Genomic DNA, 24,433 nt, shown 5'->3' with positions numbered 1-24,433 from the left:
GCACTGCACTGATACAAAAATATATTTTCCAGTGATTATCTTACATATACTAAGTGATTAAATAATTTCAAGTTTTAACCATTTTAAGTTTGTAGCATTTTAGTAAACATATTGATACTCCAGTTCAGGAAAGAGGTTGCTGTGACATAAAACTATTATTATCTGTTAACACTGAGGTATTTTTTATTTTTTTTGCAAAATAATGCCCTATGTGTTCATAAGAGATAATGATCAAAAAAACATTGAAATATTAAAATAAGTATTGATTTTTTCATTATTATGGTTCAATTATTTTATAATTGAGAACTTAATTACACTTAATTATTAATATATTCATAAGATTAGTTAACTAATAGAAAGAATAATTGCACATGACTGCAAAACAGAAATAATTATTGTATATGATATAATCTTCTTTTAATAAACCTGATCCGAAACTCCAAAATTCTACCTACAAATGCTTACCTATATCAATAATAACTGGGTCAGAGGGTGGGCTAATTAGAGGTCCATTGGTGTGGTATACCACCACTCTGTACTGAGCACCTGGGGTAAGGTTGGTGATGATATCACTTGTGGTGTTTTCCTGTAAAACAAAATCAAATCCATTTTGAGGAATCATTCAAAGAACCAGATAAACATAGTGACATTCATTTTACCATTAGAGCATACTGTGGACTTTAGGAATGGTTTTGAATGAGTTCTCAATAATATTTTTTTTTATGTTCCTGCCTTCTATGCGATACTAACATAGACTATGAAAAAACGTTCCGATCTTAAGAAACCATATGTTGCTATTTCGTCAAGAAAACCCAAAACCCACTTAACACAGAGGTTCTGTTGTCATTATCTGTGCTCCTAGAGTTTCCCCTTCCCTGTGCATTTGAAAGTTCTTCCTGCTCTACCACACTCACTTCAACAAGGGCTTGTCAATTAGCTGATTAGTTGCATCAGGTGTTACGGCTGGGGAGGCACTACAGTCTTTGAAAACCACTTAAAAAAGAAAATGTTGAGAAAAAATGTCTGTAGAAGGCAAATGTTATACCTCGGAGCAGTAGGTGTTCTCCATGCGCTGGCTGAGGCTGGGCTTGAGGCAGGTCAGAGACAGAACTGAGACCAGGCTGCCATTGTGGCTCTGAGTGGATGGAGCCCAGGACACAGAGGCAGTGCTTGTACCTAACATCTTTATGCTTACTGCCAGCGGACGCTCCTTTGGCTGCTCCAGCCACTCACCTGTGGGGCCTGCGGCACAGAGACACTGATGAAAAAATCTGCTACACACACATAGATATATGTATATATATATAGATTATTTCTTTGTTGTAACAATGCTTCTTGGCAATAAATGTTCTACCGTTGCAAAACCTGTTAATTTCCATTTTACATGGAACATGGGCCCTCCTGCAGTGGTCAGTAGGTGTTTGCTCCAACAATCGGCATGCCATGTTTGACTGATGTGAATAGGGCCTGTGTGATAAGGCAATTTGTGGTGTTCTGCAAAACCAAGTCGTACCATCTCCAAATTAAAGGCCAAGTTCCAAATATAACAGGGATGTCGGAGACAGACTCAGAACTCATCGGGCTGTCAGGAGGCCTGCCATGACTGCCCTTTACCGTCAATCTTGTTGCTCTGGTGTCGGCAACACATGCACTGAAACCTGAACATGGGGAGGAACGTTACATTCAGCGATGAGTCCAGATTTTGCCTACGGAACTTGGATCTTAGGGTCAAAGTGTGGAGAAGCTATGCAGATTGCTGCACCAATAAAGTAACATCTTTTGGTGGAGGCAGTGTGATGGTGTGAGGCGGCATCTCGCTCACTGGAAAAACGGGGCCTGCCACTGGAGGCAAATTCAAAGCAAGAAAGATATTGAGATGAAATTCTGCAACCAGTGGCAATCCCATATCTCCACAGTCTGGGACCAAACTCAATCCTCCAAAATGACAATGCTTGCCCCCAGCAGTCCTGACCTCAACCCCATTGAACACTTGTGGGATCAGCTTGGCCGTGCTGTTCGTGCCAGACTGACCAACACAACCACGTTGGCTGACTTGCGACAAATGCTGATTGAAGAATGGGATGCCATGCCATGGGATGCAACATTTAAAAAGGAAATTAACAGGCTTTCCAACGGTATGAGATTTACTAATAAGAAGCATTGATACAACAAAGAAAAAATCTATCAAACACAAATTTACTTACTTTCTGTGCTAAGTTAAAATAGCAGTGGCAGCTCACCCAAAAACTGAAACATGTGCTTTTGTTATACAGTGCATGATCAATTAGCCGAAAACTCTTCAGAGACACATAAAAGCCGGAATTAATCCCCCCCCCCCAGAAAAAGGGCCCAAAAACAATGGATTGACGACTTCTCTCTGGTAAGATATATGTCCATCAGCTTCAATTAAAAGGGTGCAAAGAGCATACACAATTGGTAAGACTAGCTGGCTTAAAAACACGTCACAGTCCATAATTACCAGATTAACAAATTACAGTTCTCTACTAAGCTAAATTAGGGAGGTGAAGCAGATATATTATTGCTCTGTTAAATAAGGCTGTAATATTTGAACATTAACGCTGCTAAAGCTCATTTACTTGCAATGTTTGAAAAATAAGAACTTTTGTGATGCTGCTACTACAATTTGCACATCTGACCTGACCTCTACCTACTACCATTGTATCTACTTATGTATACGTCTACTACCACACCTACGCTTTGTGATTAACTGTAAAGGGCAGTACGCACTGAGGTAGAAGGTGAATCCTGTGTGTGAAGCACTCTCCCTAGGCTCGCAGTCTCCTGAGGAGCTAATGGTGGTGACCAGCACACGATACGTTCCAGGCTCAGACATCTCAGTAAAGAATTCGTGAGTGTTTTCATCCACTGTAGCTGTCTCAGTTGAGTTACCTAAAGGAGTAAGAGTTTTTTTTTTATCTTGATTTTCAGAAATTATTCTAATAATCAAAATAAAAACAACATAATTTCTTACATAGTAATGTCTTACATTCAAGCCAGCACTGATGTTTAAAAGAACAATAATATTAGACTAACAGGATACAAATGGAAGTAAATAAACTGTAATACACCACTACCTTTGTGGCAATTATTAGCTTTATTAGTAGCTATATGTTTTGACATGTATGATGCTGAGCAGCAGAATGTTTAGGTGATATAAATCTAAATAATAAATAAATATAAATAAATCTAAAAATACCTGCATATTATTTAATTTTTTATTTGTAACTTTACAGAAATTGTTTCTTAACTGTGCTTAAAATTCAAAAGGAAAAGGAATTGCTGCCAAAGGTCATTCATTGGAGGGAAAGTTGGGAGACCTAACTTACCATCCCGATAGATGTAGATATTAAAGCCATCAAATGCAGTGGGAGGGCGAGGGGGCAGCCAGCGGAGCTCCAGCAAAATTGGGGGCAGTTTGGTGGGTATGACCGTGGGCTCTGGGGTGAGGTCCATGGCTGAGCCGGGCTCATTTGAGTCTTCATACTCTGAAACAACTGCATTCACAAACTCATCGTCGGTTGGTGAGGGGCTTCCTGCCGGCTCTGGCCACGTAGCATCTGTCGGGTCCTCATCTTTTGAAGTGTTGCTGGTGTTAGTGTTAACAAGTGTGTCAATAGTTGTGTATTCAGCAGTACTCAGAATTTGTGCTAAGCTGCTGTTTACATTGTGAGGTGGCTGGGTGACTGTTTTAGTGTCCTCTTCGCGATGTGGCTCCTCGTTTCGTTCATGAACATCCTTATCTTCCTGTTCCTCAATTAGGGGGATATCACGCGTCCTCCGTGAAATGTGGGCTTCTCGGGCTGTCTTCCGCTCGCGCAAGTTAGTCACTGGCAAGCCTCTTCCACTGAGATGAACAATCTTCAGAGACACGTTGAGAGGAGCACTGGGTACTACAGAAAGGAAAGAGAGAAGCTAAGTACTGCAGCTGTGTTTCACAGCAAATAAAGTGAGGGTTATTTTATCAATAAGTAATGATCTTCTCTGGGAAGCAGCAAATTTAATAGCATCTCGTTATGAGGATAATTAACTCAATGCAGGTCACAGTGACTCTGATGGGTGCTCTGAGTTCACTTTTACTAGCATTCAAATTGGCCTGAATAATTAATTAAAGGTGTTGACCCATGGGGAACTGTGACAGATCTGTCCACACACCTCTCACACAGTAAATGTTTTGACTGACGAACCAAATATGTTAATTCTGAACTAACAACAGATGTTTTACCAAACCTCTACCGCTATTATCCACAAACATGCAGATTTAGATCTAATTTCTGGCTTAAATGTTAACACTGTCAGCCATAGTCTAACCATAGCATAAGAACACTTTAACCCTGACCACTACCCACCACAAACCAAACAAAACTCCACATTCCAAATACTGGTGCCTGTTAGGTTACAAATTTAGCAATCACTGAACTCTGTTAAGCTTATAGGATCTAGGTACTGAAATGTACCTGTTCTGTGGTACCGTGCCTCAGTGCTCACTTCACTCTTCTTTACCAGGGTGCTTTTGTTGACAGTAGCTTCTGAGATCAGCTGGAAGGTGATGTTGCTGTAACACGTTCCAGGCAGCCAGTGCTTGAACACAGTTTTTCCTTTCAGGAAATCTGGGTAAAAAAAAAAAAAAAACAGTTGGCCATTAATTCCAGGACTCAAAGACAAGACTGACAGATCATGAAAAGATTGCAGTCATAAAATGTCCAAAAATATAAACTATAATAATACATTTACAAATTAAAGTTAATGTTAACATATCGGCTAAAAGGCACTAATGGGAAAACTGTATGAACAAAACAAAATAAACCAGTTAGATCCATTTTCATCTATTTCAATTAATTTACCAAGTACAGTCTTTTTTTTCTACATATTCCCTGTTGGACAGGATTTTAATTGAATTTTTTTCTGCATGAGTTAATGACCCCAGTAAGCACAATCCATCTGTTCTCCCCAAAGTCTGACCTTTGTAGAGCATAGATCGTGGTTCGTGGCCCTCAAAGTAGCTGATGTTCACTCTGCTGAAGGTGTTTCTATCAGGGGAGATGAGCTCAAACACTACTCCAGTCTCTGGAGTTGCCTGGTAGTCTGAAATCTGCACACTCTCCAGTGAGAGAGGCTCTGTAAAAGAAAAAGAGCAATGTGTAAGATGACCATGTGGCAGAGAGCAATGTTGTGGCAGAGAGCAATGTCGATTAGTCTACTGACTTACTTATTTGCACAATTTATAAAGATAAAATATTTTTTTGCAGAAGGTCTCCAGTTCTGAGATTGTCTTGCATGCACAGCTCAGCTTATTTAATGTCTATCCACAAATCTTGTATACTATAAGGTATTTCCCAAACTTATATGACTTATTCTGGGGCATCCTTAAAGTTGAGGTTATTTCCTGAATATTGTTTTGTACCAACAAACGTGCACAGTGGAATGTTGCAGAACTACTCCTGACCTCCAGCTGGTTCTTAACAGCCATTAAAGGTTTCGATTTAACTGTCTTACCAGCATACAATCAGACCTCCACAATCCTCCTGAACTGGTCTTTCCTAAAAACATTCTGCACTGTGAAAAACCGCAAGCTTAACATGCATGGCCATCTTCTTAGCATCAATTACTTTCGTTTTCAGATCTTTGGACAGTTGCATAGACTGTTAGCTCATGGTTGCTGAGTGTAAGCACAAAGTTCGAAGAGTTCGAGAGAGCTTGGAATTTTGATGCAGCTGACAGTTCCTTGTTATAACTAGTGACATGCCTCAGGTCAGATTTGCTAATCAAGGTCTGAGACTGTAACAGTGACCAAACTGAGCCTTAGAGTGCCCAAACATTTTTACAGGTCACAGAGATGATTTTGATTTTTTAGTTTAATGAAAGATTTGGCATTTTAAGTTTGATGAGCTACAAACACTATGTTTACTACCAAGTCACATACTAGTACATACAGTCTTTTGTGTTTTGGCACCCCTTGACAAATTGTATTTATTCACTATTTGATCACACTATACAAATGAAGTGAGAGTATTTTGATCAAGCAGTTTAATCAAGTTTTAAAGGCAGCCAAAGATAAAAGGAAGAATAATGGTCCACATTACTGCTGTCTAGCAGTTTCAACCCTTGAGCTGTCTTACTTGTTAGTAAAGTCACAGTCCTGACTGGTTTGGACCAGGTGACACCATTGTTCATCAGGAGGCTAATTGTGTAGCAGAGCCCATGGTAGGATGCATTATAAAGAAGGGTTGCTGGGGCCAATTGGCTGTTGTTGGCACTCTGAAAGGGCAGGATGTGGTTGTGCGGCTCCCCAGATATCTTTGCAGCATATGCAGTGACGTTTTCCCTCAGATCAGAGGGTTCCAAGGTCATAGTGATGTAGCTGTCATCCTGTAACGTAACCTGAAAAGGAGTCACGCTCTGAGGAGCAAAGACAAAAGAGAGAGAGAAAAAAATGTTAAATGATTTGATATTACTGTACAGATGAGACAGAAGGTTAAATATAATATACACCCATGGACAAAATTGCTGGTACTCTTCAGTTAATGAAAGAAAAACCCACAATGGTCACAGAAACAACTTGCATCTGATAATAATAATAAATAAAAATGCTATGAAAATTAACCAATGAATGTCAGACATTGCTTTTCAACTATGCTTCCACATAATTATTTTTAAAAATTAACTAATGAAACAGGCCTGGACAGAAATGATGGTACCCTTAACTTAATATTTTGTTGCACAACCTTTTGAGGCAACCACTGCAATTAAATGATTACTGTAACTGTCAATGGGACTTTGAAGGGGGTTTGAAGGGTGCCTTTACCAGACGAAATGTTTCAGCTCCTTCCAAAGAAATTCTTGGGTGTTTTTAGCTGTGTGTTTTGGGTCATTATCCTGTTGCAAGACCCATGACCTGCGACTGAGACCAAGCTTTCTGACACTGGGCAGCACATTTCTCTCTAGAATCCCTTGATAGTCTTGAGATTTCATTGTAACCTGCACAGATTTAAGACACCCTGTGCCAGATGCAGCAAAGCAGCCCCAGAACATACAACAACAGAGTACCATAATTGTTGTCCAGGCCTGTTTAATGAGTTTACTTTTTAAAATAATTCTGCTGAAGCATGGTTCAAAATCAATGTCGGATTTTTATTTGTTCATTTATATATTTATATTGTAGGTTTTTCTTTCATTAACCGAGGGGTACCAGCAATTTTGTCTGTGTGTGTATATACAGTGCCCTCCATAATTATTGGCACCCCTGGTTAAGATGTGTTGTTTGGCTTCTAATAAATTGAGTTTTTTTCTAAATAATATAAGACCACGATGGAAAAAAGAGTAAAATCCAACCTTTAACTCAAGTGAATTTGAAGGAAAAAAAAAAAAACCCTGACTAAGAAATAATTATTCTTCATAAAATCACCTGTTCCACAATTATTGGCACCCCTAACATTTCTTAGGAAATAAATGTAATTAAAGTATTTCTGTCAATTCTACAGTAGTTTCCGAAGTTGATTAGAGCATGTAGGAACATTTAATTAGTAATTCACAACTTCCTGTCTCCCTGGGGTATAAATATGACGTGACACAGAGGCCATTTCTCTTCAACATGGGAAAGACAAAGGAACATACCATTCAAGTAAGGCAGATGTGTGTTGACCTCCACAAGTCAGGCAATGGCTACAAGAAAATAGCCACTCACCTCCACCTGTCCATATCTACTGTCAGAGGAATTATTAAGAAGTTTAAAACAACTGGAACAGTGGTAAATAAGCCTGGACGAGGACGCAAGTTTATTTTGCCACCACGCACAGTGAGGAGGATGATAAGAGAAATAAAAAGGTCTCCAAAGCTCACTGTTACAGAATTGCAACAAATGGTAGCTTCTTGGGGTCACAAAGTCATTAAAACAACCATCAGGCGCTATCTGCATGCCAACAAGCTGTTTGGGAGGCATGCATGGAAAAAACCTTTTCTCACTCACAATCATAAATGCAAACGTTTAAAGTTTGCTAAGCAGTACTGGAACTTCAACTGGGACCGTGTGCTTTGGTCAGATGAAACTAAGATTTTTGGCAACAAATGCTCTAAGTGGGTCTGGCGTAACATAAGAGCTGAGTATGCAGAAAAGCACCTCATGCCCACTGTGAAATATGGGGGAGGATCAGTGATGCTGTGGGCCTGTTTCTCTTCCAAAGGCCCTGGGAACCTTGTTAGGGTGCATGGCATCATGAATGCTTTTAAAAACCAGGACATTTTAAAACAAAATCTGGTGGCTTCTGCCCAAAATCTGAAGATGGGTCGTCACTGGGTCTTTCAGCAAGATAATGACCCAAAACATATGGCCAAATCTACACAGAAATGGTTCACCACACACAGAATCAAGCTCCTCCCATGGCCATCTCAGTCCCCAGACCTCAACCCCATTAAAAACCTGTGGGGTGAGCTGAAGAGGAGAGTGCAGAGGAGAGGACCCAGGTTGCTGGATGATTTAGAGAGATTGTGCAAAGAGGAATGGTCAAAGATCCCTCTATCTGTATTCTCCCATCTTGTGAAACATTATAAGAGAAGATTAGGTGCTGTTTTGTTGGCAAAAGGGGGTTGTACAAAGTATTAACATCAGGGGTGCCAATAATTGTGGCACACATGATTTGATGTTAAACAATTATTTCTTAATGTGGGATTTTTTTCCTACAGAATAAATTCACTTGAGTTAAAGGTTGGATTTTACTCTTTTTTTTCCATCGTGGCCCTATATTATTTAGAATTTATTAGAAGCTAAAGAACACATCTTAACCAGGGGTGCCAATAATTATGGAGGGCACTGTATATATATATATATATATATATATATATATATATTTTTATATATATATATATATACAGTTTATATATATATTCAAGCACAGATTTGCTCAAACAGACCACAATGCTTCAAATTGGACAATATTTTTAATGTGTGTAACAGCAGAAGGTTTTATTCCAAAAATTCTTGTTTTGAAATATTTCCAGAACTGTAAGAAATTTAACATAGAACAGCCTTAGATCCACAAATCCACAATCACAAGTTTTAGGATGCAGAAAACACACACACACACACACTTTCCCCTTACCCACCCACGTAATCCCTACTGTCACCAGCGATGCAGGAAATTTCAATGAACACAGGGACTGAGGGCAACTACTGCTGCAGGAGGAAACAGGCCCAAATGATATCAGCCATCAATACTGGAAAGCAGACGGCTCCTATGGTGACAAGCTCTACACTCTTTAAAGAGTGAGAAAGGCTCCTAAACCGTTTTTAATGGTATTATCAATATGGTCATTTAAATCCATTAAACTGAGAATCATTTTTTCTGTATGCATTTCCTGCATGCATGTTAAATAAAGTGGGCAATCACTGTTATTAAAAAAACAAAGACAATATAATTGATTAGGAAAAATATAGCCACTATGGATCACTCCCAGTTTACACAGCTAGATTAATGGTCCTGTTTCACAGAGGCCTCTCACATGTTCTAACTTTAAGTTTTTTTTTTAAATATAATTTTAGGAAAAAATATGCTCTCCTTTCCCTCTTTTTATCTCCTTTGAATATGGTTCGGTTAATTGCTGAAAATGTGCCTTCCCTTAAGTAAAAGTGCTTGTTTATTTTCATTAAAGTAATAGCTGTTGATTTTCTATTTGGGTACATTTCTAGTCCACCACAACTAAGATGGTCTTAAAATTAGCGGAGCCACTGTGCATGGGGGCTAAGTAGCATTGGACAGATGATTTCTCAGTCATGGTCAAACTACAGCCCCAACAAACAATGATTTATCTTTCCCTGCGAGTACTAAATCTAAAGCGTTATCCCCTACTGAAGATAAACTATTGGTAATTGTTGCAAATTAGAGCAAGAAGAGGGTTCTTCTACTTTTCCAGACCATTACTGAAAATACATAAATCCTTACATATCTTCTTAATTCTGCTCATTCCATGTTTTTCCAAAAACATTAAGCCTATGCTCAGAATAGAAATCACATCTAGAAAGTGGCACTGGGTCCAAAGCCTACCCGGATTAATTGGACACAAGGCAGGAATATTCCCTGGACAGGTCGCCGGTTCACCATGGGGTACCACTTACACCTTGGGGCAATTTAGCATAGCCAATTCACATACCGACACAACCACACTGCCTGCTGATCTACTGTGCTGCCCCTTAGCTTCCTAGCCAAAAGACTTTTTAACTCATTCAAATGAATCACACTGGATAACACTTCTGCCCTTCCTCATATACATTTCTATACTAACAGTGCCAAGGCAGGACTCCAGAAGCTACATTCACATACCACTGTAGGTGACTCTCTAAAAGAATGTGAATATTTACATATGGAGCAAAAACCTTGCATATTCAAAGTGACAACGTTTTCATGAGAGTTACAGTGAAGGTTCCACAGTGCATGTCTGACGTAAATCCATCATTAAGCACTGGAAGTCCACTCCTAAGCCATTTGCTGTTGTAGCCACAGTGCTAAATTGCAGACTGTTTAGCCAGATGCTCTACTGGCTAACTGAATATTAATTATTATTTTTTTGTTTTGTTTTTGTACTTCTGAATTCTCCAGCGTTACACATTTCCTTATTAAACTATTCCTTATTTCGTTATTATCATCCATCACAAAACAATGCACACAACTTTCATCCAAGATCATCACTTACAGTTTCTAACTAGGGTGAGGGAATATCTGGAAACATATAGATAATCTGTTGCATTTATTCACACAATTCATTGGCGAATTTACATGTGCAGGGTGCATTCTGACATGGTAATTTTCATGTTAATTCCATTGGCCACTAAATTAACGTCACATGCACTTTTAATGGATGTTAATGTAAACAGATTTTACTTCCTCTCTTATAATCTTTTTCACATAAGTGAAAAGTAACGGTAATGTATACTTTTTAATAAGTTTTTGTTCTGTCAGTGACAATATAATAACACAAGACAGTATTTCACCACCCAGCCAAACTTATGGGCCATGCCACACAGCAACTGACTGGAAATGAAACGAGAAAGGGTAAGATGCAGCATGGTGCGATCTACCTGCATAAGACCCACAATTATCACACAACCACATACCATACCATTTTTTGTGCATGTGTGGTTGTTACAGTGCAAACGTTATGCAGCATTGCTTTAACTCTTTGCATCCCTGATTTGAGGGCTTGGTTGCATTGCAGGCCAATGTCATAATAACCAATATATACTGTTAATAAAACATATATTGTGTAACCCTACAGTAGACTCCTCAACCTAGTCTAAAGGCTAAAGTGGATTAAGTCATCTCTGCAACCATAGGCAAAGCAACGTTTAAGGACTGACTTCGCCAGAGGAGAACATAAAGCGAGAGTCTCGTGCTCTCAGCATTCTGTCTGCGTCTCGTTTCCATAACCTCCCTTGGGCCACTTCCAGTACAGACAGCTGGATCAATGGCATCAAAGAGTGCTCCATCACATGTGCTTAGCAAGATACTGAGAGAAAGAAGAGGGAGAAGAGGGCCCTCAAAGTCAAACACAGGCTTCCTCAGCTTAGCTTAATGTCCTCGGGGAGGCAATTTTGCGGCTATGAGCCATGTCTTCCTTCACTTCAAACACTATTTTTATTCAAACGGGGAGGCTCTGGGGTGGCGAAAGCAAACAGCAAAAAGCCCTCTCTGCTTTCTGGATACACTAGGATCTGTCTGATTCCACCGGGAAGCACTTGACTGACCTCTGGTTTGTTTTGTTTCTCGGCAAGTTGGTCTTAACGCTACACCAAATGCCTGCCTCTTCTCACAGTCCCCAGCCAGTCTACTGCTCTAAGCTGCTGCCCCCAGCAACTCAAAATTGCGGCCAATAAAATCCATGTTAAGAACAATGCAATGTAAGAAGCAGGGCACTGAATGTGTTTTTTTACCCTGAGTTTATAATGATGCTATTGGCTAATACAGAGTACAAGCAGAGCTCTGTAAAACGTTCAGGTACAAATTGTTTGTGATGTTTTAAGCCATGATCCTTAACCAATTTAGTGATTTGGGTATATGAGTATATGGGTATATTGAGTATATTTACACCACCACAGCCATGCAAAAATACACTTCTGCCATGTTTGTCACTCACAAGTTAAGACTTGCTAAAAATAAAAGAATCATGAAAACATTATTTTTTCAGCTGACAATGCTATACACAGCTTCTAGTGTAAAACTGAACTAAAAATGAGCAGCTAGATCATTCAATATTAACAAGGAGTCAATAAAAAACAAATTATACCAGGCTATACCAGTGTGGTAGCCAAATTCTGAAGTTGGTCATTAAATTAATATAAAAAATGTAAGAAGTGGTTTAAAAAAATAAAAATAAAATAGGTGGAAACATAGCATTATTAGAATTTTTATGCAACAGGCTAGCATGATATGTGGGAACATTAAAAGCTGGACAAAGGCATTTAAAAAAAAGAAAGATGGAGAAAGATAGAACCTTTCATTCAAAGAAGATCCTTTCATTTTAAAGCCCTTCTGCAAATGAAAGGATCTAAGATAAGAATGCATACATTCAGTTCAGCACATGCATGAATTATTAAATATCATGTGCTGTAAACAAGATAATGACAATGTATACATCTCATTAAAGTAGACTCAGATTTAGAGATGGGATATTAGCAATTGCTATTAGCAATTTGAGTCAGATATGAAAGTTAGAACAAGTTAAGACAAATCCACACAGGACATTTCCACAGAAGCCAATTAGTTTCAGTGCAACCTGCAGGTGAATCTGTCACAACTGCAAATGTAGAGGTCCAAGGCACCATATGCCACACACAGACAAGCTTTACAGTAAATACCCAACAATTCAGTGAAACACTGTTTAAAAAGGTATTAACTCTGTTTTGAGAGCATGGCTTTAAAGACTCACAATTATGCATATATTTATGATAAATTGCATTATATCACACTTTGCTGGTATAAAACACATGAGCCATAACATAAATTATTAAAAAAATTACATTTGGCCATTTCTCTATATCTGCCTGGAGAAATTATGCCATTAAAGTCATAATGGGATTCAAAGATTAATTTTTAAAGATTAAAGATTAAAATTACTAGCATCACAGGAAACACTCTGTGCCATTTAAGATGATCTTAGTACAACAGAGCTGTTGAGAAAATGAGCTTGTCAGATCACCATTACTGTCAGTACTGGTTTCACTGGTGTACCAAAAATATATATAATAATAGTTCAGCAGCAGGGAGTTCAAGTTTTCACACAGACAAGCGTTTTAAGCAAGACTGCATGCTCAAGATTTCCCATGTCAGGAACCACTAGTCTGTTTGCTAGCGTTTGTGACAATTATTTAGGACAAATGAATATATGGTATATTTATATACACAAACCCTTAAAATTGTGTATGTGTCCTGTATTTAGGTATGTTGCATCACTTGTCAATATACACTGGTGCTGGCCAATCATTGGGGTCTGGTAAGCACTAAGTAAAGAAAAATATGTACAAAATTATAAACATTTTGAGGTTATATGCAATTTTATGGTGAGACACCAAACGAAGGGATGATGCTAAAAAATATTACACTGATTTTATACTACACACTGTCGATTAAAATCAGTCATCGTCTTATTCTATCTGATAAGGCTCTATATTGCACATTCCCTGTCTGACAATGACAATGCTGCAAGGGAAGTATAGTGTTATTTTGTCTCAGATAAGGTGGATTCCTGTAGGACAGACAGTGCTGTGGGGAGCAGGCAGAGATAAGATGCTCTTTCATTAACTCAAACAGTGGGGATGGTTCCAGCTCGGAGCCCTTGGCAGGAGGTGCCAAAATGAAGCCACGGAGCATCTGTGTTGAGGTCGCTGTTAAAGGTACACTGTGTCCTTCCTAAAAAGATCCACACTCATAATGCCAGGTTAGGTGAAAAAACAGGATGCGTGCAATGTGTTAAACCGAAACGGAACCAAAGAAAAGTAGTACATTTCGGTATTTCAGTTAGGTTTCCAAATGTTTCGATCAGGTTGGAGAGTCTGGAACATTTAGCCGCTTTGCATGACCAAGAATGGCCTATTTTGACAAGAAAAGACGTTTGACTGACATGCAAACTTACCAACCTGCAGTTGCAGGTGAATTTCAAAACATGGCTAAAAGAAAATCACATCAGGATGTGTCGACAATGATGTGGAGATTAGTGGGCATGTGTCCTGTCAGACTGTTACAATGGGTAATGAACCATGGATATCAGAAAATGGGTTAGAAAATGCGATTTAGGGTTAGGGTTTATAGGTTAGAAATGTGATTTTTGTGCATTGGTGTGATCTGTAAGGAAAAACAAAAAAGGAGCAGTTCCTTCTCATGTCAGTAAGAACAGTCCATCCACAACTAGAAACAACAGAAAGGTAGTGCTGGGCGATCAAAATCAAAATCACAATTAAACATTTTACCTCGTGAAATAACAATTAAATAGGCTGATCAAGTTGCTTCCAAGTCACAGACTGGCTGGGAGCCACAAGAACTCACACACACAGTGGGGAAAAGTACTAACAGAAATAAAATAAATAAATAAATAATTGAGATGGGCAAGATTACGTCGATTAGGGTCTGAATGTTGGTTTGAAATATTTGTCAATTACTACCCATGCTTGAGCCACATTCCCCCATTCTGATGGTTGATGTTAACATTAACAGAAGCTGCTGATCTGTATCTGTGCGAGTTTATGCACTGCACTGCTGCCACACGACTGGCCGATTAGATATATTGCATGAATGAGTAGGTGCATGGGTGTTCCTGACTCAAGGGAGGATGAATGCATGGTTGGACGGACAGAAAAGGCCTATTCAGCATTTCACCCTAGTGTACAATTTCCAAAGTGAAAAGATTAAGTCTGAATTGTACAAGCTCCATTAGGAAAATGCGAAGAACTCTTAAGGGTTATCATTGAGATTCTCAGCAAATTAATTCAGCAACAGTAACAGATACAAATCACAGCTGCCCACAGGGGGTTCCCCAATTACTGACTGATAAAAAGAAGCGTGATTAAAAGAGGATGACACTTGGGGGAATCGAAGGTTATCAGTCAGCCCTCCCTCCCTCTCTTATTCCCACTCTCTCTCCCTCACTTTCTCTAAGTAGTAAAAGATTTGATAAATCAATCGATGTTCTGTGATCTGGTGAACTCCTCCTAAAGGATCTCTCTGCCACAGCACAGCAAAGGAAGGTTTTGATCACTAATTGAGGATTCTCTAGTGCAGAGGAAAGGCACTCTGTTCTGCTAGGTTGGGGTGTGGAGGTCTACTGACACTTTTGAAGAGTACAAAGCTCAAAGGCAAAAGTACCACACAGAGATACAGACTGCCAGAAATGAGGGCTCCACACAATCTCTTCATTCTTCTTATGATATCAGATTCTCAAGAAACAGGACTTTAATATCAACATTGGAAATAAGCCTCTATAAGACCAAGAATACCTAAGACAAGACGTAACTCATTTGGGTCAGAAACACTGCATGCCAGCATTAACAACATCAGTCAAAAAGCCTTAAAAAAAGGCTACCATACTATAAGAAAACAGAATTCCATTCCAAACAAAATGGAACAGAGTATACCAGACCACACAAACACACACACCACATTAGGGACTAAGAGAATATTTTATAAGGAGATTAAGAAGCCTCTCTTTACATATTACAGGAACATCTATAGATGAACAACAGTATGTTAGATATGTACACACATGAGGGGACACATGGTACACACTGATAGCATAAAAAGCATCTGCTTTTTACTGGAACTGGCAGTTACTGTTCAGGGGAGTGTATTCAGGTGTCCAGTGAAGTTATGTTACCAGCAGCGTGAAAGGATGTGGTGACGCTTGATGTGTCGGAGGTAACGCATCTCAGTTTTAACTCTCACAGTTTTGGTAGCGAGTGAAACATTTGAACGAGAAGACAGAAGGAGAGATGAGTACAATACAGGAGAATCCCAGGAGAACGGAAGGGTTGGCAGGAATGCTACTGAAGGGAAACTGGGTAAAAATCTAAATCATAATAAATTATCAGAAAATATCAGGCTAATACTTGTTAATATATTTCCTTGCTCTCCAGAAAACATGATGCTGCACTACTGCAGTAAATATCTACATTTTATGAATTTTACTGCATTTGTAATACTACAGAATTACATGTTATATCTTGTAAATTGGATTATCCAGTTGGAATAAACAGTTTATAAATATTTAATCAGTATCAGAACTGCAGGTATGTATGCAAAACATATTGAACACTGGTACGCTCGTCTCTAAAACAAAGCACAGGACAAAAGTAGAATCCCCCTGAATTCACACCATTCTGAGATTACATCAAATAATCCTTATGCCTTGTAATAGAATGAATATGATGTTTTTAAGTTGTTGACGCATCAATTCAGGCCAAGCAAAACTGTCAATACTGGATAAGTATGGCTTGTTTTATGTAACTGCGCTCCAACTGCCTGACTGAATAAGTGACGTGGATTGGATATGAGGATATGTTACAGCATTGGTGTTTATTTACAAATGTGAAATTGCTCCATAGTGTGGGCAGTAGTTTGTCATCACGCAGAATGCAAGATCAAGATCACATTATTACTGTTGCCAAGTCTTACAGGGGAGTGTGCGGGTGGGCTGGATATAAATCACTCACACATATGCATATATTAAAATACCCCTGACAACAAAACCACAACCTCACTTCTATGCTTCAGGTAGCTTTAATGAATCATAATACACATCACCATGTGCAGTTTTACTAAAGTTTGCAAACGCGTTGTGCCAATACAACAGTGCAACAGTAGGGCTCCATTTAATACAGGATAACAAATCTAGTGTTTGCAAAAATAAAAAATCACTTGCATTTATCACATGACACAACGGGCTAGTTCAAATGTCACAAAACTAAGAAACTGTGGCAAGTTTTTTGTGTAGCTTGTGTACCATTGTCCATAAGGAGGGCTTTAGGCTTAGTTTGTAATTACAACAAACAAACTGTAAACCTGAAATACACTCCACAGCTGTAAAAAAAAAAAAAAAACAATCTTCAAATATCTTAAAAGCTTTGTTTAGAAACAAAAAAGATTAGAACCTCACCTCAATGAAAAGTGTCCCATATTTCTAGATGCCTTTTTTTGGCCTAGTAATAAACAACTGGGAGTGTATGGAAATGTAATTTGGTTGCCACTATTGTCCTATTTAGTGCTCTTATAGAACTTTATAACACTTGTGTGGTAGGCTAAATTTATTGTCTGTAATATAATATTTTCACACACATACATAGTCTACTGTAGAGCTGTTATAGTACATTTTAAATAATTGTGTGATTTTCAGTGATAAAACATATAAGTTTTTATTATTAAATCAGTATTACTTATCATAATACTGATTTGTATAATATTTATCTGGTACTTTAGTGTAACTTCAACCCTTATCAGAATAGATGCATACAGATCTTTGTACAAAATGCATTTTTTAACAAATGTTCTGTTTTGTTTTTAATTTTCCATTTTTAAGACGCATAGCTATGGCTTCTGACACACATGCACAGTCCAAATGGGTTAGCGTTGAAAAGTGTATCTTGCATGCATGCTAGTGTGTGATTTTGGATAGCCAGCATTAACTATTTATCTACGTCAATCGAGAGCCAGCAGCATCAACCAGGGTTAAGACATCCTGAGCTTTTAAGCTTAACTTAACATACATACTTAACATATGTAACAGTTAGTGGAGCAGGTGTTTGCAAACATTTTATGAACATGTTACAAGAAAATCTGTAAAGAAAAACAAAAAACAAAAAAAAAACATGCATCTAAGGTTAATAACTTTAGTGTTCATAAACGTTCAGAAGATGTGTTTTAAAGTAATGTCAGGTTTTTCTGTTTAGTTTTGTTTTGCACAATAAAAAAATTTATTACTCACAAATAATATTTACAACAGTTGATAAATGTGTGTTAGATGATGAAATAATATTTTTTTATATTCTTAGTACTTCTGAATAAGACACAATAAGCAATATATCTCTATAAAGTCTCCCTTATGCCAAAAAAACACAAATTGCTCTTTTGAATCTGGATTCAGTTCTGTGTTACGAGGTTGGTTTGATATGACAGTGTGTTATCCTGATAATTTACTCCACAACATGCTTTTCTGAGTACAAGTATTATCAGTATCAAATCACTTGCCTACAGCATGCTCATTAACAAGAACACACAGTGCAATTAATGTAAAGCACTGAAAACAATGAATTCTAAATTTAACTAAATACAATTAACACAGTGATGCATGTTCAATTTCGTATAAGACAGTATATAAGACAGTATATATATATATATATATATATATATATATATATATATAATGTCTTATATACTGTATATACATATACAAGAATATGTTAGATTTATGCCATATTTATTCACCTTAGTTAGTCTCTATTTCTAGTGTATTTTCTTCCTGCCTTTAACTGCCAATATGCTTTAAGGCTTAAATACACATTGGCAAATGGGCAAAACTGTCTGCTTAGTAATTATGACTACTTCACTCTTGTCTCTCTTACTCACCCATTGCTTTTGAAAATGACTGCAGTTGCTCAGCCAGAAAATACCACAGCGCTGTAATGAACCTAAACTGCTGTCTGCCAAAGCCTTTTTAAAAGGTCAGTGCAGCTTTTTTGTGAGGGTAGGCCTCAATGAAAAACAAGTGGAACTTGCTGAAGAAGGATGTTCTTCACTAACCATGTAAAATATTCTGACTCGTATTTTTACAGCACAGCATTATTGGGAGACTACAATATCTCATTTAGGAGACCCTATGAATATGATAATGATGTGATATGATTCCAATAATAGTATTTGTGTACAGTATGAACATACACAACAGAGTTGGCCAACATCATGATATTTATTACACCACATTATTACCGATTATTTTACACTACAATAGTAATGATTTACAATAACTTTAAAATTAATTAAAAATATCTCTATATTATTATATTTCTATCTCTCTCTACATACACACAGACAAACGTAGGGTTGCTAAACATGCTACATTAAGGTTGAAAAACTATAGGCTTTAAACACTTTTTTTCAATGTTTACTTAAACAGGGTCTACATGTTCAACTGTATGATAAACACTTCAGTTCTTAAGTATGTGTGTTAGTAGTAAAATAAGCCACGGTAAACCTACAAAAACAGGTTTATTGTCAGTTTTCAACATCAACTTCAACAGATTTCCTGTGATATGATTTTTTGTTAATTCTGCCCTCTACTAGGAGAGCCAAGGGAATAGTCATTTCAATACTTGAATATATAAATAATTTATGATTGCATATATGGTGTCATTTTGTGAAGCAAAGCAAACCTCTATAATACTGAACGCCTTCATTTCATACATGATGAAATTAAGTGTTTTATACTATAGTCTATAGAGTATAAATAAGAATAAGCTATAGACTCAGTCATAAATAAATAAATAAAATACTGTGATGTTTTGTGAAACCGCCAAAATCTGTAATGCGATACTGTAATGCAAATGTTTGGTAATATCTCCCAGCCCTTCATTGCAATAAGCCAAGGTTATATTTGCATAAGGTTAAGACTATTAACTACTTTATTCATCAATAAAGTTGAAGGGAGCCAATTCCAATATAACTGGCATGCTTGTATTTTCATATTTACATCAAATTTAAATCATGTGAGAGGAGACAAGAGGGGCTCTAAGGACAACCTGAATGTGCAATTATATCCTTGCTTGCCCTTTTCCCACCTTAATAAGGTTGACCCTGGAAAGGATAAGCTATTCAAAACCCAATAATTAGCACATTGGACCCATTTCGAATTTTCACGAGGCCTGGTGTTTTCTTCAAGGAACCTATAAATACGTACTGCTGAGAGGGTAGGTGTAATCATTGGAAGCTGGTGACTTATGCTCCAGAGCCTCCAGAGCCTGTTCGTCAGAAAATGCCTGCCAATATAATATAATATGATTGCCAACAAATTTAGACAAACGTCACATTCAATATCCTTTTCTGAAATGAGGAGCTAGACCGAAAATTGACCCCAGCCTCTTTAAGTGATACATTCTTCCTGAAGACAAATGGCTCACACAATGCATGTGGGACAGCTTTAAGGACAATGACTCATTTTGCTGCAATTTGTACACAGACAGAAATGACATCCTAATGCCACCATATAAACATAGTCCTAGGGTTATTCACAGAATACCGGTACTGAGGGAGCATTAGTCATTTATCATTCTAATATGAAGTCATTTGGACAGATTAAATTATTAAAGTCCAATATAAAGTTATGAATAACACTGGTCTACCTACTGTGAATACCTACTGGTCTACAATGACAGCACAACTTGGACTGATTATTAATGCATGAATATGAGAGTTATCATAATGAAAAGGGACCCAAGAGACACTAAAATTAAAAAAAATACTTATTTTATTATGTACTAGAGCTGCACAGTATGGAAATAAAAACAATTTTTCTAAAACAAAAAGGATGTTGAATATCGAGACTAATATGAGAAGAAATACACTTAAAAAAATAAAGTTAAACACTATGACAGCTCAGTATATGGGGGTGATGTACTATAAACCTACAATAAATATTGTTATCTCTTACTTGGAAAAAAAACCTGCCATAAACCAAACAGTGTTGTACAACTTGCTAATTCCAAAACTGTTGTTACATAACAGTTTAGGAATTAGCAAGTTGTACAACACTGTCTTGACACATTACATTTAGTCTCTCAAAATTTACATACACTCTACACTCAAGAAAAAAAGCATTTTGAGCAATGCGGTAAGAGATCATTTGGTGTTGTTGATACATTTAGTCACTTTTTCAGAGACAATCTTAGCTACCATTGTGCACCAGTAACATTCGAGAACATGTATATCACTACCAGACTTAACAGCTTGTTATAGGAAATGCAAGTGTTAATGGAAGGGTAACTGAAGTTTTGGCAAGTGAAGAAATTAAATCCGTGAGTGAGTCTGTGCTAAGTTACAGCCCTAGCAAACCAGCTTTTACTATCTCTTCACTTGAAACCCCCTTGAAAATAAACTGGACCAACTCAAAATTTTTATGCTAAGCAAGAAAGCCAAACCCGGGAAAAGCAATATGCACAGCTATGGAGACAATATAACTGTTTAATGTTGACATAGTGGCTGCCTTCGAATTGCATTTTAAATGTAATTCAAATGTACTCGGCTGTTTATCACAGTGCTGCCTTCTAAGGGTTGACTTATTCGACAGCATAGGCAACAATTGTACACATGTAATGTAATTTGATGAAATGTATGGTATTCTTGACAAAAATCATATTGCGGTAAAACTGAACTCTTATTCATTGCAAGGCACTAGCTTTAGGATTTTCTGCAGTGCTACAAACACTTAACTGTCTCAGAGTGGAAAAAGCCTCATTGTCAGTTGAGAGTGCATCGACCGTGACTCTTGTAAGCAGTCACTCTGATTTTCTTGAGCAGCACCACAGCAGAAGCCCACATTTTCAGCCTCTTGCCTCGCCTCTGCTCAGGCACCCATGGTAGGAGCACTGTTTGACATGAGTTGTCTGATAGTTTCTGTTCCTTTCAGATGACACAAAGCACGGAGGAATGACATCCTTGGCTGAACCTGTGGAAAAAAGTGCCGCTCAAAGCCTTTGTTATCTTGTCAAGGCCCACTGCTTTCTACCAAGTGTCCAACAGACGAAATAAGAAGAAAACATTGAAAACATAGAAATGGAAGTCGGATGAGCAAAAAAACGGCATGCACTAGCCAAATTCTTCAGGAATTTCATCCATCGTCTATGCGTTCACTGCTCAGGGAAACAATTTATCAGACAAATCAGTCATTGTCCTGTAGCTAATCAAATCAAACATTTAGCGGAAGTTCTTTAGTGGGAGGTCATGTGATTCACTAAGCCCAGGCAATTTGAATTCAGTTTCTTTCACAAAGAAAAAGGCATGAGCCTTTTACTGCTACCTTGATTAAACGGAACAGTAATAGGTGCTCGATTTTCTTAATCGGGTCCTGAATGTGGGTCATGCATGTCGGGAAAAATGTACCATTCGTATTATGAAACTTGAAACTTCTACATGCAGATACACTTGAGCATGGATGTGGATGAGGTGAGGTGGATGTACACTTTCCAGGAGATAAAGACTCTGAATTGGTGGTGGAACAACGGTTCTGCAAGCTGGTGAAGCCAGTGTCTGTGACATGAACATGTTTTTTTTTATTCATTTATTTTTTGTCTCTTAGAGCGCACATACAAACACTCCTCTTCCACAGTTAAAAACGGAAAAGCACTAAATTTGACTGTAATCAAAGGCCTCTCTAATCAGCTGCTGAGTTGAGTCGGGTGCATTAAATGATGAGGAATGCTGAGTTATCCAGTGCTTTTCCCAATAGGACAGCTATCTGACATGTGTACTAAACACAGAAGACTCACAGTTCTCTCAAAGCGACTATACTATAGTTTATACATGCACTCCTGGATAGGATGCTAAACATTTTCGGAACACATTACAACAATGTTGAGAAACTAAAGGTTTTCTGAGGTAAAACTGCACTTTTTAAAAACAAGTTCAGTGTTAATAAACTTTAAAAAGACGGCAGTAATTAAAGGTTTATCTAGTAATTGTTTAGTTTTGTTCTGCACACTAATTTTTTTTGCTGTATACTTCAGTTGTAAAATGTGTTAGTAGTAAATAAGCCACTGTTAGCCTACAAAGAAAGTAAATTTAAATATCACGTGATATGAATTTTCCCACCCACTACTAGAAGAGTCATGGGATTGTGACTGATTAAGAGCCGTTTTAATGCTTGTATATAACAATTATTATGATTTACATTCTTCAGCTGTTACATACACAGTGATTGATTATAATGATGAATTTAAAACATTTTATATTCTTTGTACTCTTGAAAATAGAATGAGCCATAAACTTGTCTGCCAGCTCCAGTTATAAAAAATAATAAATAAATAAACAAAAATACTGTGATATAGCAGGAAACTGACAAGTCACTTGACAACAGTGTAAGGATATGACAGATTTAATAAACACACGGTTTTGTTGGAGGAGTGAATTTAGGTAAACATGTAATCTCATGAACAAACCTGTAATTAGGTGTGCGCAATAAACATGATCCAATAATCTAAAATGTACAATATTAGGGTACATGAGCTCATATCCAGAGGAAATCAAATATGTATATAATGCTTAAATAATTCTCAAGCTTTTTCACTGAAAGCTTACTAAATATTCCAGCTTGTTTATAAACAGTGATGTTACTTAGCTGTCAGGTTTAAAAAAACTGCCTTTTCTTTGCTGCATAACTATTTTTTAGTTAGTTGCATAATAATTTATTAGGGCTGCTTCAGTTATTAAAGAGGTTTTTAAAAGTTTCCAAAGACCCAAGGCATCAAATGTATGGGAATGCTTAAGTTTTGAACTAAAGAAAGGCTAGAATCTGGGGTTCTTCAATAATTGACAGAGCTAATGTGTGTTGTGTGTTTGGGCTTGTTGGGACATAACTTATTTAATCGTCTGTCATTCATTTAAGTACATTTGCTTGTTTACAGAATGCCATGAATACAATAGATCACATATAGAAAGGGTAGATCTAGAACACTAGAAACCAGAAAAGGGTTGCACTGCTTTGTAGTTATTTTGTAGTTGCACTGCTGAAGTAGTACTTGGCAGTGTCCTTAAGATGTTACTTACCACAAAAATGACAATTTGATGGAAACCATATTGACAAGGTGTTGATAAACCCAGATTACAACAACAGTTTCATAGAGTATGCCAGGGACATTAAATGTTTAAGCTGAGTGCCAAAAACAAAATATTATAAATAAATAAAACATGTATTTTAAACAGTATTCTCACTGGGTCTGACTGATGCTGAAAAACATGACCAGCTCGAGGGACTTGCTTCAAACAAACAGCATCCTGTAACACTGAAATGACACATTGAGTACATGGCTAAAAGGTTATCTCTTTCTACTTACAGTGATGGCAGGCAGAGTATAAGCAGAGAGTGCTAATGTTTATTCAGACACCCCACACGCGCACACACACATACGTGCAAACACATAAGGCCCACAGTAGGTTGAAAGAGGAAGAGAGTGAACCTAGTTTGTGGAATGAATGTGGGGTCACTCAGTGAAAGAATGAGAGCAGTGCCCACAGACAGCTGCCAATATTATCATGCAAACATGAGTGTATTCTTCCTCCCAGAGCCCCCGAGCCAGAGAGCCAAAGGAGAAGACTGGCTAGAGTACAATAGAAATCCGCCTCAGTCAACCCCCCAACCCCCCCCCGGGGCCCTGCAGGCAACTTCAACTTAACTGAAC

The 24,433-nt window shown here is 37.7% G+C and overlaps 1 protein-coding gene across 2 annotated transcripts in view; it reads right to left on the bottom strand.

Moving 5' to 3' along the window:
- The window catches only part of ptpro (protein tyrosine phosphatase receptor type O), a 68,760-nt gene that overhangs the window by 29,254 nt on the left and 15,073 nt on the right, over positions 1 to 24,433 (bottom strand). For both annotated transcript variants that reach the window (XM_072672662.1, XM_072672663.1), the window contains exons 2-8: positions 6,138 to 6,417; positions 4,981 to 5,136; positions 4,476 to 4,628; positions 3,348 to 3,911; positions 2,749 to 2,910; positions 1,046 to 1,242; positions 466 to 586 (exon numbers count right to left, since the gene is read on the bottom strand). In XM_072672662.1, the coding sequence (XP_072528763.1) occupies positions 466 to 586; positions 1,046 to 1,242; positions 2,749 to 2,910; positions 3,348 to 3,911; positions 4,476 to 4,628; positions 4,981 to 5,136; positions 6,138 to 6,417 (1,633 nt within the window). The remainder of the gene's footprint in view (positions 1 to 465; positions 587 to 1,045; positions 1,243 to 2,748; positions 2,911 to 3,347; positions 3,912 to 4,475; positions 4,629 to 4,980; positions 5,137 to 6,137; positions 6,418 to 24,433) is intronic.

Source organism: Salminus brasiliensis, chromosome 2 (genome assembly GCF_030463535.1).
Source record: "Salminus brasiliensis chromosome 2, fSalBra1.hap2, whole genome shotgun sequence".
Classification (NCBI taxonomy): Eukaryota; Metazoa; Chordata; class Actinopteri; order Characiformes; family Bryconidae; genus Salminus; species Salminus brasiliensis.
This window is presented reverse-complemented; position numbering and strand designations above follow the sequence as displayed.